At 70.8% G+C, this 16,625-nt stretch overlaps 1 protein-coding gene across 1 annotated transcript; it reads right to left on the bottom strand.

Annotated features, from left to right (window-relative positions):
- Window positions 1-477: 477 nt before the first annotated feature.
- On the bottom strand, window positions 478-10,234 carry DTX1 (deltex E3 ubiquitin ligase 1). Its single transcript, XM_075515845.1, has 9 exons — window positions 9,976-10,234; window positions 5,379-6,039; window positions 2,381-2,442; window positions 2,100-2,261; window positions 1,782-1,843; window positions 1,434-1,592; window positions 1,156-1,317; window positions 973-1,062; window positions 478-702 (listed from the first exon to the last, which is right to left on the bottom strand). Exons 1-9 carry the CDS (start codon window positions 10,232-10,234, stop codon window positions 478-480), a joined length of 1,842 nt encoding a protein of 613 aa, XP_075371960.1.
- Between the last annotated feature and the right edge of the window lie 6,391 nt (window positions 10,235-16,625).

The raw sequence follows: 16,625 nt of genomic DNA, 5'->3' as shown, positions 1-16,625 counted from the left end.
CCGGCGGCGATGCCACCCAGCACCCCGGGAGGGCGGGAGGGAGGTGCAGGGACCAGAGTGGGGACACAGTGGGGACACCGCGGGGACACCGCGGGGACACTGGCCCGGCGCGGGGTGTATTCTGTAACACAGAGATGTACACATGGCACCGGCTGTACGCGGCTCCGTGGGGCGGCGGTGGCGGCAGGTGGCACGGGTGGCACGGGTGGCACGGGTGGCACGCAGCGGCTGACGCGCAAAGGGGCCACGGGTAGAAAAAGAAAAGCGCCAGCCCACGATGCGATCGCCACGGGAGCGGGGCGAACCGGGATGGGGGGGGACACACGGGGACACGTGGCGGGTGGCACCGGGTGGCCCGGGACGGGGGGCAAGCCCACCCAGCAGGGCTGCGGCGTCGGCAGCGAAGCGGCACGGGCGGCGGTGGCACGGGCGGGGACGCGGGGCCGAGGGGGCGGTGGGGAGCCCCTCACCCTTGCCTCAGTCCTTCAGGGTGGCCTCGGAGACGCCCTGGGCCAGCAGCTCGGCCAGGACGTTGTCCAGGTAGTTGGGGTCGGGGTAGCCGTGGCCCGTCAGGTTGGAGCCAAACTCGGTCTTGTGGTGGATCTCGTTCCACACCACCGTGTCCGACTCCCCCGTGGTGTTGGAGGTGCCGATGGTGAAGATGAGCCGCCGGTCCCAGGCCACGATCAGCAGCTTCAGCACCTGCGGCGGGCAGGCACGGCCGTCACTCGCCCACCCGGCACCCCAAGCCCTCCTCCCGCCCGGCACAGCACGGCCCCCAGCACCCCAGGGTGCAGGATTCAGCCTCAGCACGGTGCCCGCATGGTGCCAGCCCCGCCCCAGCACGGCTGCATCCTCCCCATCCCTTCCCTTCCCATTCTATCCCATCAAATCCCAGTCCATCCCATCCCTTCCCACCCCATCCCTTCTCTTCCCATCCCGTCCCACCCCGGTGCCATCGGGGACGCTCACCTTCCTGCCCTTCTCGTTGTCGGGCAGGTAGCAGTGCCGCGGGAAGCCACGTGCCGTGAACTTCTTGCCGGGATTGGGGTGCTCCGGGCCCTGGGTGGGAGGGCAATGGGGTGAGCGGGTGGCACAGAGTGGGGGCACCCAGCCCGGCGGGGGTCCCGGGGGCGGTGGGCGCAGGTACCTCACCTGGATGCCGGTGGGGATGTCATAGACGATCCGGATGGTTTTGGAGTCGGTGTAACCCGGGAGGGAGTGAGGGATGAGGTGAAACTCCATCTTCCCGGGGGGCTGCGTGCCCGTCTTCTCCCCGTAAATGGCCTTACAGGTGGGGCACTGCAGGCTGCCGTCCTGCGTGGGCGCCCGGGTGGGCATCAGGGACGGCACCCACCCCGCAGCACCCTCCCGCAGGGATGGGTGACCACGGGGAGGGTGTCCCCCCCGAGGGGGGGAGGGGCTCGGCTCACCTTGTTGCCGTTGTTGTACATGGCCAGGAGGCAGAGGAGGTGGTACATGTGCCCGCACTTGCCCAGCTTGCCCACCAGCTCCGGCTTGATGCCCCTGTGGCTGAGGACGCCCTCGTAGCCGGAGGAGGTGACCAGCCGCTCCATGCAGATGGTGCAGTCCTGCCGGGCACAGGTTGCCGGGCGTCAGCACCCGGGTGGGATGGGGAGGTCACCCCCAGCTCTCTGCCCACCACGGGGGGCTGCCCGTCCCCTGCCCGCACCCCTCCCCATGCCGGAGCCCCATGAACCTCCAGTGGCCCCGGGGTGAGCCCGTGGGCTGAGCCGCGGTGCCCGGGGACGCCCACTCACCTCGTCCGGGGGGTTCTTCACCTTCTGGATGTAGCGGCGCACCACGTCCTCGGGGGTCTTGCCTGCCGTGGGCAGAGCGGGGGGTGCCATCAGAGCCTGCCCACGGTGCCCCCAACGCCCTGCCACCCCTGCCACCAGGATGGGGACGGCACAAGGAGGAGGGAGTGCCAGCACGTGGCACGGAGGAGCTGTGGGCATCGCCCCAAAACCCCTTGGGGGCCCCAGCCCCACAGGCAGCAGCAGCGCCCGTGCCTCAGTTTCCCCTCCGGCAGGGGCTGGCGTGGCCGGGGGCGCGCAGGGACGCTGGCAGCTCCTTACTCTTTTTGAGATGCTTCTTTTTGGTTTTCCTGCAGATGCCGTTGACCCCGGGCACGGGTTTGATGTCGCTCTTGCTGACGGGCGGCGGGTGCAGGATGGGCTTGGGGGCGCGGGTCAGGCAGACGGGCAGCCCCGCGGCGCACATGAGGATGCCGGTCATCCCTGCGCCGGGGGAGAGGTGCTGTCCGTCCATCCACCCAACGTCCGTCCATCCCTCCCTCCGCCTGCCCCACGATGTCACCCGGCGGTGACACCCGGCTGGTGGCAGGACCCCCCCTTACCTGCGAGGGCGGGATGGACGGGGCCGGTGCCATTCAGGTTCTTCACCGGGAGGGCTGGCACCCTGCGCGGAGATGGGAGGGGAAGGGGCTCAGCGGGGCTGGCAGGGCTGGCACCGCCCGCCCCACCTATGGCACGTCCCCAGGGCGGCGTTCTCCCCGTGGGACGCAGGGCAGGGTGTCCCCTGGCCAGCCTTGGGGGGTTGCTGCCCCGTCTCATGGGGCTGTCACCCGGTGCCGGCCCAACGGTGGGGACCCAATGGTGCTGGGGACACCACGTCCTCCTTGACCCGCAGCGGGTGCGTCATCGGGACGTCCCGGTGGCGATGCCCTGTGTCCCGCATCCCCCACGGGGACCGTCCCTGCGCCTCGGCACCTCACCCATCGCCCTGGCCATCGCTCCCATGCCCCGGGGGACCCTCACCCCTCCAGGGCTGCCAGCACCAAGACCCCCAGGGCGATGGCACGGTGCCCCCCTGCCCGCTCGCCCCTGCTGACCCAGGGCACCTCCTCCGTGTGTGTGCACCCATGTGTGCACCCGTGGCTGGGTGGGCACCCGTGTGTGCACCCGTGGCTGTGCGTGCACCCGTGCGTGCACGGTGCTGGGGCTGCACCCATGGCTGGGTGTGCACCCGCGCGTGCACGGTGCTGGAGCTGCACCCGTGGCCGTGCGTGCACCCACGTGTGCACCCGTGGCTGGGTGGGCACCCGTGTGTGCACCCGTGGCCGTGCCTGCACCCGTGGCCGTGCGTGCACCCGTGCGTGCACGGTGCTGGGGCTGCACCCGTGGCTGGGTGGGCACCCGTGTGTGCACCCGTGGCTGTGCGTGCACCCGTGCGTGCACGGTGCTGGGGCTGCACCCATGGCTGGGTGTGCACCCGTGTGTGCACCCGTGGCTGTGCCTGCACCCGTGGCTGTGCCTGCACCCGTGCGTGCACCCGTGGCCGTGCGTGCACCCATGCGTGCACGGTGCTGGAGCTGCACCCGTGGCTGTGCGTGCACCTGCATGTGCACCCGTGGCCGTGCGTGCACCCACGTGTGCACCCGTGGCTGGGTGGGCACCCGTGCGTGCACGGCTGGGTGGGCACCCGGGGGCACAGGCAGGAGCGTGCGCAGGCAGAGCTGGGTGGGAGCCGGGGGCTCGTGCGCAGGTGGGTGCAGGTATGGATGTGGCTGTGCCTGTGGGTGGGGGTGGACGGAGGGATGGATGGACAGATGGATAGGTGCAGAGAGGGAGGGAGGGAGGGATGGACAGACAGATGGACAGACAGATGTGTGGCTGGGCAAGTGGATGGATGGATGGATGGATGGATGGATGGATGGATGATGGAAGGAAGGAATGGAGCACGCACTGGGATGGAGGACAAGCAAGAACGCCCAGCAGAGGAGCCCTGCGCAGTGCCCGGGTGCTCTCCTGCCCCGGGGGGCTGCCCCAGCTCAGCAGCCTGGACAGCAGCCCCCGCCCGCGGTGTCATCCCCCTCCCCAGTCCCAAAAGCCCCCCGTGCACACAACCATCGCGGTGACGAGTTTGGCAGCGCTCAGCCCCACATCAGCCGGGGCTGCCGGCGTTTTCCCTCCCGCTCCCGAAGCTGCCCTTACCCACGCCGAGGCCGGGGCAGTGGTGGAGGTCCCGGCCCAGGCTCCCCAGGGTCTTCCTGGCCCCCTCCTACCTGTCCATGGGGATGCGTGGGATGGGACCTGCGTGCCGGTATGGGGACGGGGACAGTGATGGGGACGGGACTGCTTGGCCCAGCGCCTGGCACGCGGAAGCGAAAGCAGCACGTCAGCAGGGGAAGGAAACGCGCCGGGACCTGCCGGGGGCTCTCAGTGAACCCCTGCCCCCCCGGCCCCCACCTCCCAGCCCCAGCTGGGGCCCCTCTGCCTCCCCCCGCACCCCCCAGCCCGGGGCCGGACCCTGCCCCCATGGCAGGGAGCTGGGAGGGATGGGACAGGCTCTCCCCTCGTCCCCTGGGACGGCTCGCTGCAGCCCGGGGTGCTCGCTCCCGTCCGGGGGGGTCTGACCAAATACCCCAGGGCCGGATCCGGGCCGGTTCCCACCCGAGCGAGCGGCACGGGGGGCTTTCCCATGCCGGCAGGCTGCCAGCCGCACCGTCGCAGCCTGCTCCTCAGGTCTGGCTTGGGCCATGGCCGCTCCTGCCTGCCCCGCCTGCCCCTTGGCCAGCGACAGCCTGGTGCCGAGAGCCCCGAGGGGACACCAGGCCGACCCACCGAGGGGTACGGCCAGGGGGGCTTGGGTGCTGGGACAGGGACACCCACCGGGACATCCCACTGGGGGTCTGCTCATCCACCCGCATCCCCTCAGCAAGTGATTCCCACCCATGTAGGGGACAGCAGGGCTGTGGTCCCCATGACCCTGTGCCCCCCAGAGACCTGCGGGGTGGCACCGGGCCACAAGCCAGGGTCACACACCCCGTGCTGGACAGCAGGGACACAAGTCCCCAGGGAGCAGGCACTCGATCTCCTCCAGCTGGCACGGCACAGCATGCCACGGCGTGGCACGGCACGGCACAGCGTGGCACGGCATGACACAGCGTGGCACGGCACGGCACGGCACAGTGTGGCACGGCACGGCACGGCACGGCACAGCGTGGCACGGCATGACACAGCGTGGCACGGCATGACACAGCGTGGCACAGCACGGCACAGCGTGGCACGGCATGACACAGCGCGCTGCACAAATCACCGCAGCCCCTCTGCAGGGGCAGGGGTCCAAGGGACCATCCGGGACGAGCCAGCTGCTGGGGCTGTCCCTCCTGCCACCATGTCCCCAGGGTGGGGAGCCTGGGGCTGGAGGTGACACCGTGCCGGAAGGGCTGGGCCTGCTTGTGCAAGGTGACAGCGGGGGACAAGGCACCTCCATCTCCCCTTTCCCCCCGCTCTGCGTGTCCATCCCTGCGCCCGCCTCGCCTGGCATCCCCGCGACCTCGGGGACACCGCGGCCATCCCCTTCCCCAGGCTGCCCTCCCCCCGCCAGCTTACCCTGGGGGGACAGCGGCACGGGCGCCGAGTCCAGCCGCCCGCTGCGTGCCGGGCCGGTTGAGGTTGTTGAGCCCGGGCAGCGGCACACCGCCGGGCACGCTCTGGCTGGGGGCGAATGCCCCGCCGGGCACCCGCAGCCCCTCGCCCTTGGTCGTGCCACCCGCCACCGCCAGCGACCCCGTCCCCGCCGGCCACAGAGCCGCCCCGGCGAAGGTGCTGCTCTGGCGGACGGCACCCGGGTAGAGCTTGCGGCGCTGGGAAGCCAGGATGGCGTTGGAGGCGGCGCGGGTGCTGTTGACCAGCAGGCACTGCGGGCAGGAGCAGGGTGTCCCCGTGCTGGTGCCCACCGGCCACGACTGCGACTTGGGGATGGAGCCCATGGTGAGGGGATACGCCAGGTCCATGCGACGCCGGAGCCGGCGCTTGCGCTGGGTTTGCCGGTTCATTTGGGACATGCTGCTGAAGTAGATGAGGTAGCAGAAGCCCAGGGAGGAGAGGTCCAGCCAGGGGTGCTGCTTCTCGTAGGCGTTCTGGATGGTGATGCAGATGTCCATGTCGTAGGGCGTCCAGGAGCTGTTGTCGTTCTCCCATTCCCACACGATGCCCTTCCCCGGGGCCGAGGACGGATCATAGAAGTTCCTCCGTACGGGGCGCATGGTCCCTGGGGAGACGGGGCGGGGGGTGAGCGCCCACGGGGCTCCAGCACCCCAGGGTGCCGGCGGAGGGACCCGCGCCTGCACGCGTGCGTGCACGTCCGCTTCCCAGCCCGGCACCCCACGGTCCCAGCCCGGCACCCCACAGGGATGGGGCTGCAGAGGCACTTTGGGGCGCAAGCAGCCGCTCTTGCCCTCCGCAAAGCACCCCAGGGTGCAGGAGGGGTGACGGCCACCACGCCCCAACAGGCAGCACCCGCCTCCCCTCCGCCGAGCAGCCGCGGCCGGGGCGTGCGACGGATCGATCGGCGTGTCTGCAGGGCTGTGCCTCCCCGGGGACGCGCGAGGCTCAACAACCCGCCGTGAGCGGTGCTGGCGGTGTCGGCTTGGCCGCCGGCCGGGCTGCTGGCGGTTGGGATCACGGCCCCGGCCGCCGTGGGAAGGGCGACGCTGCTCGGCCCCCGGCGCCTTTTTCCATCCCGCTGGTCCAGGCCCATCTCCACCCTCCCCGGCCGGGGTCCCCTCGCCGTCCCCGGGGCGGGGGGAGCATTTCCCGGTCAGGAGGGGTTTCCTGACAGCTGGCTCTGGCCAGCACTGGCAGTCACGGGGGCGAGGCGTTGTCCCCCGTGCCGGGCCAAATCCTGGCCCCTCGCCGCTTGTTTGCGACCGAGTCGGACGCTGCAGCCGCCTCTGAAGCTCTGCGGTGGGGGGAGGCATCGCGGCCCCCTCCTCGAGCCGCAGCCCCAGCGGTGCCCCTGCGGCACGGTGCCTTTCTATCCCCTCGCCAGCACTGTTTGCCCAGCCCGATTAACGAGGCTAATAACAGTCATTAATCATCGGCCGCGTCAGGCAGCAGAGCCTGGCCCCAGCTGCCGGCTTGTGCTGAGGCAGCTCCGCCGGCGGCCCTGCGGGAGGGAGGCAGGGAGGCCGCTCACCCCGCTCCGGCAGCCCCCGGAGAACCGCTCGTCCCCGCTGCCCGCTCCTGCCCGCATCCCGCTCGCATCCGTGCCCTGCATCCCGCTCGTGTTCACATCCGTGCCTGCCTCCTTGCGTCCACGTCCCCCAGCCTGCTGCCCGCTCAGGCCCACATCCCGCGTCCCACTCACACCCGTGTCCCGCATCCCACTGGTCCTTGCAGCTGCATCCCGCATCCCCCTGCCCGCTCACATCCGCATGCCCCTGCCCCACATCCCACATCCCCCTGCCGCACATCCTGCATCCCCCTGCCCACTCACATCCACATCCCACATCCCCCTGCCCCACATCCCGCATCCCCCTGCCCCACATCCCGCACCCCCCTGCCCCACTCACATCCACATCCCCCATCCCCCTGCCCCACATCCCACATCCCCCTGCCCCACATCCCGCACCCCCCTGCCCACTCACGTCCACATCCCGCATCCCCCTGCCCTGTATCCCCCATCCCCCTGCCCCACATCCCACATCCCCCTGCCGCACATCCCGCATCCCCCTGCCCACTCACATCCACATCCCACATCCCCCTGCCCCACATCCCCCATCCCGCTGCCGCAGAGCAGAGGAGGGGAGGGGAGGGGAGGGGAGGAGAGGGGAGGGAAGGGGAGGGGAGGGGAGGACACCCCAGCCCGTGCATGTGGCCACACACACCTCCAAGTCCCCAAGGGCCACCAGCTGCTCCCAGCCCCACAGCCCCTGTCCCCTCCGCCAGCCGTGCCGGAGATGCGGGGCCAAGCCAGTGTCCCCAGGGCCACAGGGAGGGGGACGCGCGTCCCCGCTGCTCGGAACGGGGTCACCTCGTTTCGCGCCGTCGCCGTTTCGGCTCGGGTTTCTCCCACCCCGGGCACGGCACGGGCCAAGGCCCCCCTCGCCCCCAGCCTCCTGCCCGCCTTCCCTGTGTCCCCATGCCACAAGCGGGCACCGGGAGCGCCCTCAGCATGGGGGACCCTCGTGTCCCCGAGCACCACGGGACTCCAGAGACATCTGACAGCCTCCAAACCCGGCTGCCCCCAGGCCACATCCAAGGGCAAGGGATGACGGATGGAGGTGGATACAGGGATGGGGCACACCGAGACAACGATGCCGCGGACAATCTTCCGGATGGAGCCAAAGCGAGGGCCACATCCCCTCCCGTGACATCACTGGGGACGGCGAGGCCCCTCTCTCAGCACCCCTGTCCCCAGGCCCTGCTGGCACAGGCACCGCAGTACCCGGGGACATGCCGGGAAGAGCTGTTTTGCTCCCGGCAGAGACGTGTGACCCCCAAACCCAGCCGTGGCCCCACCGTGGGCACGTGTTCCCCAGGAGCACCCGGCACCGTGGCCACGGGATGTGACGCCAGGTGCCCGCTGAGAGAGGATGGGTCCTGGCCAAAGCTGACCGGAGCTGGCATGGGGACAGCCAGGGTGTCCCGGTGGCACCCACAGCCCTGAGTCAGCGTGGCCACAGCCGCCGGCACGACCCTACTGGGGCCGGTGGCCTTGGCCGCGCTGACTCAGGGCTGCGGGTGCCAAGTCGCCCCTTGCCAAGCCCGTGACCGGCTGGAGACCGATTCGGAGCCAGGCTTGATGGCAGAGGCATGGTGGCAGGTCCCTGGCTCGGTCCCCATCTCAGTCCCCAGCCTGTCGTGGAGCCACATCCGCACGCAGGGTCATTTGCCATCACTGGTGACCAGGAACGGTGGCATCGGTGGCCAGGCAAGGGGCGCACGGCCATGGGGGTCCTGCTCTGGGGTGGCCCCTGCGTGTCCCCAGGCAAGTCTGGGGGGGCTGGGGGTGTCACCCGGTGCGTGGCAGGTCCCCCGCCTGCTCTGCCTGGCCTGGGGCCGGACCCTGCCCTCGGCAGCCCCATGCTTCCCGGCAGGCAGGGATGCAGGGGTGGCCAGGAAAGCAGCCGAACCGGCGAGTCCCCTGCGGCACAGCCAGCACGCGCCAGTTTAATGGGTCACACTGTGACGGGGACACATTTAATGGGGTCTGGGCTTGGTGCCGATGTGGGACCGGCTTTGATTTCCCCCGAGGACGCGTGGCCTGGATGCGTGCCGCAGCACGGCACCGTCGGCTGGCAGGCACCGACCGCCACAGCTGCACGGCTGCAACCGGCCCGGTGCCCACTGCAGCTCCCAGTGCCCAAACTGGGGCCTCCTCAGTTCCTTGAGGACCCCAGATGGAGCAGCTTTGTGGGGCAGACGGGTGGCCAGTGGGACAGTGGGACACGCCACCCACCACGGCACCCCACGGGGGGTGAGAGGGGATGGAGGGACTTCGGGACACGTCCCTCCGGGGCAGGGGTCCACGGCGGAGGGGGAAAGTGGGGAGGGGGAAAGGAAAGGCCAGGAGGAGCCTCGTGGGGTCCACGGGGGGAGCAGAGCCCAGCAGGGCGAGGGGAGGAGAGAAGGAATGGGAGGGACAGACGGACGGAGAGGAGGGTGTGTGCAATGGGATGGAGGGACAGATGGACGGGCAGCTGGGTGGACGGATGGATGGATGCATGGGTGCAGGAATGAAGTGGCAGACAAGTAAGTAGAGATACACTGGGAGGGAGGGAGGGATGGGATGACAGACAAACAGACAGTGAGGTAGATGCATGGATGAATGGACAGCTGGACAGACGGATGAATGGAACAACAGGGAGACAAATAGATACACACTGGGGTGGACGGATGGAAGGAAGGATGGGTGGATGGAGGAATGGACGGATGGAGAAATGGACGGATGGGTGGATGGAAGGATGGAATGACAGACAGATATGCAGTGAGGAAGATGTATGGATGAATGGACAGCTGGACAGACGGATGAATGGAACAACAGGAGACAATAGGGACACACTGGGGCGGACGGATGGAAGGAAGGAAGGAAGGAAGGATAGAAGGATAGATGGATGGAGGGAGGGAGGGAGGGAGGGAGGGAGGGAGGGATGGAAGGACGGATGGGTGGACGGACGTTCCCGGCTCGGCGCCAGCCCCTTACCCGTGTCCTGCCGGAACTGGTGCATGGACTGGAGGTCGATGACGTAGGGCGCCAGCTGGACGTCGACCTGGCCCAGCACCACGCTGCCACGGGCATCCTCCTTCAGCACGTTCTCGATGTGGTGGCAGACGGCGGCCGAGTAGGGCCGCCAGCGCCCGTGCTCGTTCAGCCACTCCCACACCACCACGCGGGCCAGGTTTTGGGGGGGGAAGCCCAGGCCACCGGAGGCCAGCATGGCCCCCGAGCCCTGCCGCGCCATGCCGGGGGGATGGCGGCTCAGCCCCGAGCCATGCCCCGGCACAGGGACGCGGGGCTCACCCGGAGCCCCTCCGAATCCTCCTCCTGGCTCCCACCGGCTGCGGGCTCCGGAGCTCAGCAGAGCAAACGCTGCGGGGCTCTGCAGAGGCGGGCGCTGCCAGCCAGGTCCCCGAGGTCCCCAAGCCGCCCGGTCCCGCTCCCCCGGGGCCGCCGCGCCGGGCTGGGGCCATCCATCACCCGGCACGTCTTCCTCAGCCCTTCCTCCTCCCCGCAGTGCTGGCAGGGCTCAGGCTCCAAAAAGTCAGCGAGACCCCCCCCGGGCTGCGTCAGCTCAAAGGTGGCCGGTGGCTGCGCACAATGCTGGGGACACACAGCCACGGTGCTGTCCCCAAGACACCCCCTCCTCCTCTTCCTCCTCGTGTCCCGCCGCTCAGCCTACGTCCTCGGTGGCTCCACGGCTGTCCCCGTCGCTCAGCACGTCACCGGTGGCAGACGAGGGGGGTGTCACCTGCAAAACAGGGCCACGGCGCTGGTCACCCCAGGTACTGCCACGCAAGTGGCAGCTGGGGGACCGTCCCCATCACCCCTGCGGAGCCAGCGGGCAGCGAGGCCGCTGTGCCCACAGCCCTGGCAGCGTGGGCTCCCTGCCAGCCCCGGCCGGCTGCTGGCCTCCAACGTGACAGCGGGGACGAGGGGGACAGGGGACGGGGAGGGACAGGCGACCCTGCTCACGGCCCTGGGGGGCCGGCGGGAGCCCCGCAAGGCTGGGGAGCCCCATCGCTCCCTGCCCAGGCGGTCTTGGGTGCCGGGGAGCCCGCGGCCCCCCGAGCCCGCTCCAGCCGCCGCTGATTTATGATCTGCACTGCAGGCATCAGGCTGGGGGTGATCCCAGGCCGCCCGCCCCGGCCTCCCGCTCCCCGGCCCAGCCCCTCACCCACCCGTGGCAGCCCCCAGCCCCACGGGGGTGGGTGGGGGGCCGGGGGGGGTTTGCTGCACAGCCGCCGTAGGCAGACAGACGCACGGACACGGCCAGGCACGCACAGACACACTGACACAGAGCCGCACGCACGGGCACACGCGCTGGCACACAGACAGCCGGTGACACAGACAGCCAGCGGGACCGAGACAGACGGACAGACAGACACAGGGACCCACGGCAGCACCCCGCCACCCCCCCCCCCGGGATGCACACACACGCACCGACACAGGCGTGCACACGCGCGCCCTCACACCTCCCCACGCGTGTGCACCCTGGCGCTCACCCAGCACCCGCCGTGACCCCGAGCACCGCCGGAGCCGGAGGGACCCTCACCCCAACCCCGCGCCCCCCCGGGACCGGGCTGTGGGGACGAGCCCCGCTGCCAGCCCCCCCACCCCCTCCCCGGGGCCCGGCTGCTCGGGGCGGGGGGGGTGGAAAGGCCAGGCCCGGTCCCCGGCGCACGGTCCCCCCGGTGCACAGCAGCCCCCGGTCCCCGGTGCACGATATCCCCGGTGCAGGGCGGCCCCCAGCACCCCCGGTGCACGGCAACCCCCGGTGCACGGTTCCCCCCGCTCCGGTGCACGGCAATCCCCAGCCCCCCGGTGCACGGTCCCCCCCCCCGCCCCGGTGCACGGTCCCGCCGCCGCCCCCCCGCCCCCGGAGCCGGCCCCCCCCCCCCCGCCCCGCCATGGCCGCCGCCGCCGCCCGGCATCGCCCGCGCCCCGCGCCGCTACCTCCGGCAGCCGCAGCCGCAGCGGGACCCGCAGCCGCACCGGGAGCAGCGGCGGCGGCGGCGGCGGGCGCGGGGCCGGGCGGCGGCAGCGCTCCGCCAGCGCCAGGCAGCCACGGGCACCGGCGGCGGCGCGCACGGCCGCGCGGGCACCCGCACCGGGGACACGCACCGGGACCGGGCACCCGCACCGGGGACACGCACCGGCACCGGGCATCTGCACCGGGGACACGCACCGGGACCGGGCTCACGCCCCGGGGACACCCGCTGGGACCGGGGACGCGCAGCGGGACCGGGCACACGCAGCGGGGACACGCACCGAGGACCGGGCATCCGCACCGGGGACACACAGGGGACTGGGCACATGCACCGAGGACCTGTACCGGGACTGGGCACCCGCACCGGGGCCGGGCACCCGCGCCGGGCACCCGCACCGGGAACCGCACCGGGGACCAGGCGTCTCCACCGGGGACACGCATGGGGGACCGGGGACGCACACTGGGGACACGTAGGGGACCAGGCACCCGCACCGGGGACCTGTACCGGGACTGGGCACCCGCACCGGGGCCGGGCACCCACACCAGGGACACGCGCAGGGGACTGGGGACACGCGCTTGGGACACGCAGGGGACCGGGCATCTGCACCGGGGCTGGGCGTCCACACCGGGGACACGCACCGGGGCCAGGCACCCACAGTGGGGACATGCACAGGGGACTGGGCACCCACACCGGGGACCCCCACCTGCTGTGGGTGCCCACCCTGGGACCGAGTGCCCCAGTCACACCTACACCCACACCCGCACCGGCAGCAAGGCCTGGACCCGCACCCACAGCGGGGACCTGCACCGGGGACCCCCGCCGACGCCAGGCACCCAGCACCCACAGCGGGGACCTGCACCGGGGACCCCCACCGACGCCGGGCACCCAGCACCCACACCAGAACCTGCACCCAGCGCAGGACCGGGCAGTGGCACCCGCAGGTGGCCCAGCCCTGGGGCACACAGGCGTGTCAGAGGGGCGAGCACGCGTGTGCTCACACACACACGTGGGGTGGGGTGTCCCCATGGGGGGCTGCCCCCCGGGCTGCCCCGCCTGGCTGGGGGGGGACCTTGTCCCCCTTAGGGCACTGTGGTTCCCACAGCCCCGTGGGGAAACTGAGGCACGGGAGGTGGCAGGAGACCCTGAGCCGAGGGGACACCCCAGCGCCTGCCCCACTCGCCCCCGTCACTACCCCCCTCGGCCCGGGGGCTCGCAGCTCTGCCTGCCGAGGGACAGATTTGGGGACAGATCTGGGGACAGGGGGTTGTCACTCGGGGTCTGCCTGTGCAGTGATAGATTTGGGGACAGATCTGGGGACTGAGGGGCTGTCACTCTGCCCATGCTTGCAGAGGGGACAGATCTGGGGACAGGGGAGTTGTCACACCGGCTGTGCCTGTGGAGGGACAGATTTGGGGACAGATTTGGGGTAGAGGGTTTTTTACTCTGGCCGTACCCATGGAAAGGGCAGATTTGGGGACAGAGGGGTTGCCATTGCGGCCATACCCGTGGAAGGACAGACTGGGGACAGATCTGGGGACAGAAGGGTTGTTTCTCCCGGGCTCCGGCCGCATCCCCCCCGCCGCCGGGAAGGGGACACTCGTGGGCCGCGGGGCTGGCCGGGCGGGACCGCCGGGGACCGGGGCTGGCCCTGGGGGTGGCCGGGGGCCGGGCAGCGATGGCCACGGTGGCCTCGCAGTGCCACCTGGTGGCCTCGGCCACGCGGCGTGGCAGCCCGGGGTGGCACCGCGGGGGGTCCCGGCTGAGCGGGGCACCGAGCCCCGGCCCGGTCCCTGCCCCGAGCACCCGCCCCCGGGCCCGGGCAGGGGCTGAGCGGGGTGGGCACGGGGACCCCCACCCATCCCCGTCCCCACGGTGGGGGATGCGGCTCCCCGTCGGCCCACGTGGCAGGAGCCACCCACTGCCCCATCCATGCAATGAGCTGCACCCGGGTCTCATGCCGGGAGCCGGCCCCAGGGCAAACGGGTCTGGGGGCTGGCACCCTGTGCCATGGCTCAGGCAGGGGTGGGGGTCCCGGGGGGCTGCTCTGTGAGCCCCATCAGCACCCTTGGGACCCACCAGCAGCCTCTCCTCATCCCAGCGTGCCCCACACCTCGCTGGGAGCTGGGCTGGGAGGGCACGTGCTGTTCGGGGAGCCAGTGGGGTAGTTCAGGGAATGTCCCAGCTGGGGACATTGGTGGGGACACGGGGCAGGGTCCTGTGGGCACTAATAGGCCGTAATTGCCCTGAGCCAACCCAAGTGGGCCCCCCCCGGCCTCATTTAAGCTCAGCTCTGAGCCCTGTGCCCTGCCTGGGCCATGGCACGGGGACATGGAGCTGGGACAGGGGCATGGCGTGGGGACATGGAGCTGGGGCAGGGCCATGGCATGGGGACATGGAGCCAGGGCAGGAACCTAGAGCTGGGACATAGTATGGGGACATGGAGCTGGGATGGGGATGTGGCATGGGGACCTGGAGCCAGGGCAGGGACATGGCATTCGGACCTGGAGCTGGGCGGTGGCATGGGGACATGGGACTGGGACAGGGACCTGAGGAGCCCTGGGGGGATCCAAGCCATCAGGCAGGGGGTGGGCATGGGTGAGGGGACCCCAGGGCCGGCTGGGGGTCACTGGGGAGCCGTGGGGACAAGGTCCTGCGCAGCCCGAGGCTGGGCCCCGCATGCTCAGCTCTGGGCTGGGGACAGCCTGGGACGGCCATCGGGGAGCAGCGGGAGCGGGGCTGCCCCACTTTGGGGGCCAAGACGGGGGACCCCAGTGCCTGCAGCCCCCCAAAGCCCCAGCCCCCGCGCTGCCGGAGGGAGCCGGCCAAAGCCAAGCAGGATCCGTCCCACCAGCGCTGAGCCCTCACGGCACCCCAGCCCCGTCCCCACCGTGCGTGGCAGGGACCCCCCAGACCTGGGGGGGGGACACGTGCGTCATCCGGTGCGATAGACACTCGCCCCCACCCAAGGGCCCCCGCCGGACCCCGGGCGCCCGACCGCAGCCTTGTTTAGTCTGAGGAGGAGCACGGGTGACCTTCGGCTCCTCTGAGCACCCACGAGGGTAAACAGCACGTCCCGGGCCCTGCGGCAAGGACGCACAGGGGGCCAGGCTGCCAGCGGCACTGCGGGGGGGCCAGGAGGGGTTTGGGGACACCCCTGTGCCCTAACCACCACGGGGGGGGCTGCCAGCGGGGGGCTGGCAGAGCTTCTCCTGGGGAGTCAGGGCGAGGGGTCCCTCCAGGTGTGGGTGGGTGCTCTGGGGGTGCATCCCCCCACCCGTGCCATGCCAGGTCCCCGAGGTCTCCTTCCCAGAGGAAGGCGGCACCCGTGGGGAGGGGGGGGGCGGCCGTGGGAGTGCTCCCTCATCCACTCCGGCGCAGAGTCCTCCTGCCCCGCTCTTCCCCACCCTGAGCCCGGCTCCAGGCCTGGCAGGGCTCTCTCCATGCTGGGGGGGGGCCAGGCAGAGCACAGTCCCCCCCCCGCACACCCCCGCCCCACGGGTGGGGAGCCCGGATGCCTGGGTTCCCCCCACCTTGGTGGGAAGGGACGCAGCGGGTCAGCAGATGACGCCGGGGTCCCCGCCCAGGCGAGGGGGGGGGTGGGTGCTGACAGCCTTGATCAGGGGCTGAGCCCCACGGGGGGGGGGAAGCTTCGTCCTCGCCCCCACCCACCCACCCACTGCAGAGAGGTGGGGGGTCCGGGGGTGCTGCCGGTGCGGGGACGCGTCCCCAGACAAACCTCGGGCCCCTTACACACACGCACACGCGTGCACGCGCGCACACGCTGCCTGTAGGGCCCCCCACCCGCACACCCCCCCACTGACACCCCCGGCAGGGACCACCCACGCACGCCCATGCCCACCCGCGGCCTCCTCGCACGCCCCCAGCACAGGGACCACACACACGCACACACACATGGAAGAGGCAGACGGAAGAACAGCCGGAGAGAGAGAGACAGACAGACGGACAGACGGACAGACAGACAGGCGGATGTACACACACCCGGGCCGTGTACACGCACGTACGCGCACGCAGACGCAAACACCCCTGCGTGTGCACAGAGACACGCACGGGCCTGCGGCACGTGGCACACGGACGGGCACGCGGGCACACGGGTGTGGGCGTGAGGGCGCAGAGGTGTGCACGCACGCGGGTGTACACGGGCACCCCCCAGATGTGCGCACAGCCGCGTACCGCTGCACGCACACGAGCACCCGTGCACGCGCAGATGCACACACGCGTGTGCACCCGTGCACATGCAGAAGCACGCACGTGTGAACCCATGCACACACACACACATGCGTGTGATCCCATGCACACACAGAAGCACACACGTGTGAACACATGTACACACACGTGTGCACCCATGCACACACAGAAGCACGCACGTGTGAACCCATGTACACACACGTGTGCACCCATGCACACACACACGCGTGTGATCCCATGCACACACAGAAGCACATGTGTGTGATCCCATGCACACACACACGTGTGCACCCATGCACACACAGAAGCACATACATGTGAACCCATGCACACACACACACGTGTGCTCCCATGCACACGCAGAAGCACATACATGTGAACCCATGCACACACACACGTGTGCTCCCATGCACACGCAGAAGCACATACATGTGAACC

This window comes from Mycteria americana, chromosome 13 (assembly GCF_035582795.1).
Source record: "Mycteria americana isolate JAX WOST 10 ecotype Jacksonville Zoo and Gardens chromosome 13, USCA_MyAme_1.0, whole genome shotgun sequence".
Lineage (NCBI taxonomy): Eukaryota > Metazoa > Chordata > Aves > Ciconiiformes > Ciconiidae > Mycteria > Mycteria americana.
Note: the sequence above shows the minus strand (reverse complement) of the source record. Positions and strands in the feature narration are given on the sequence as shown.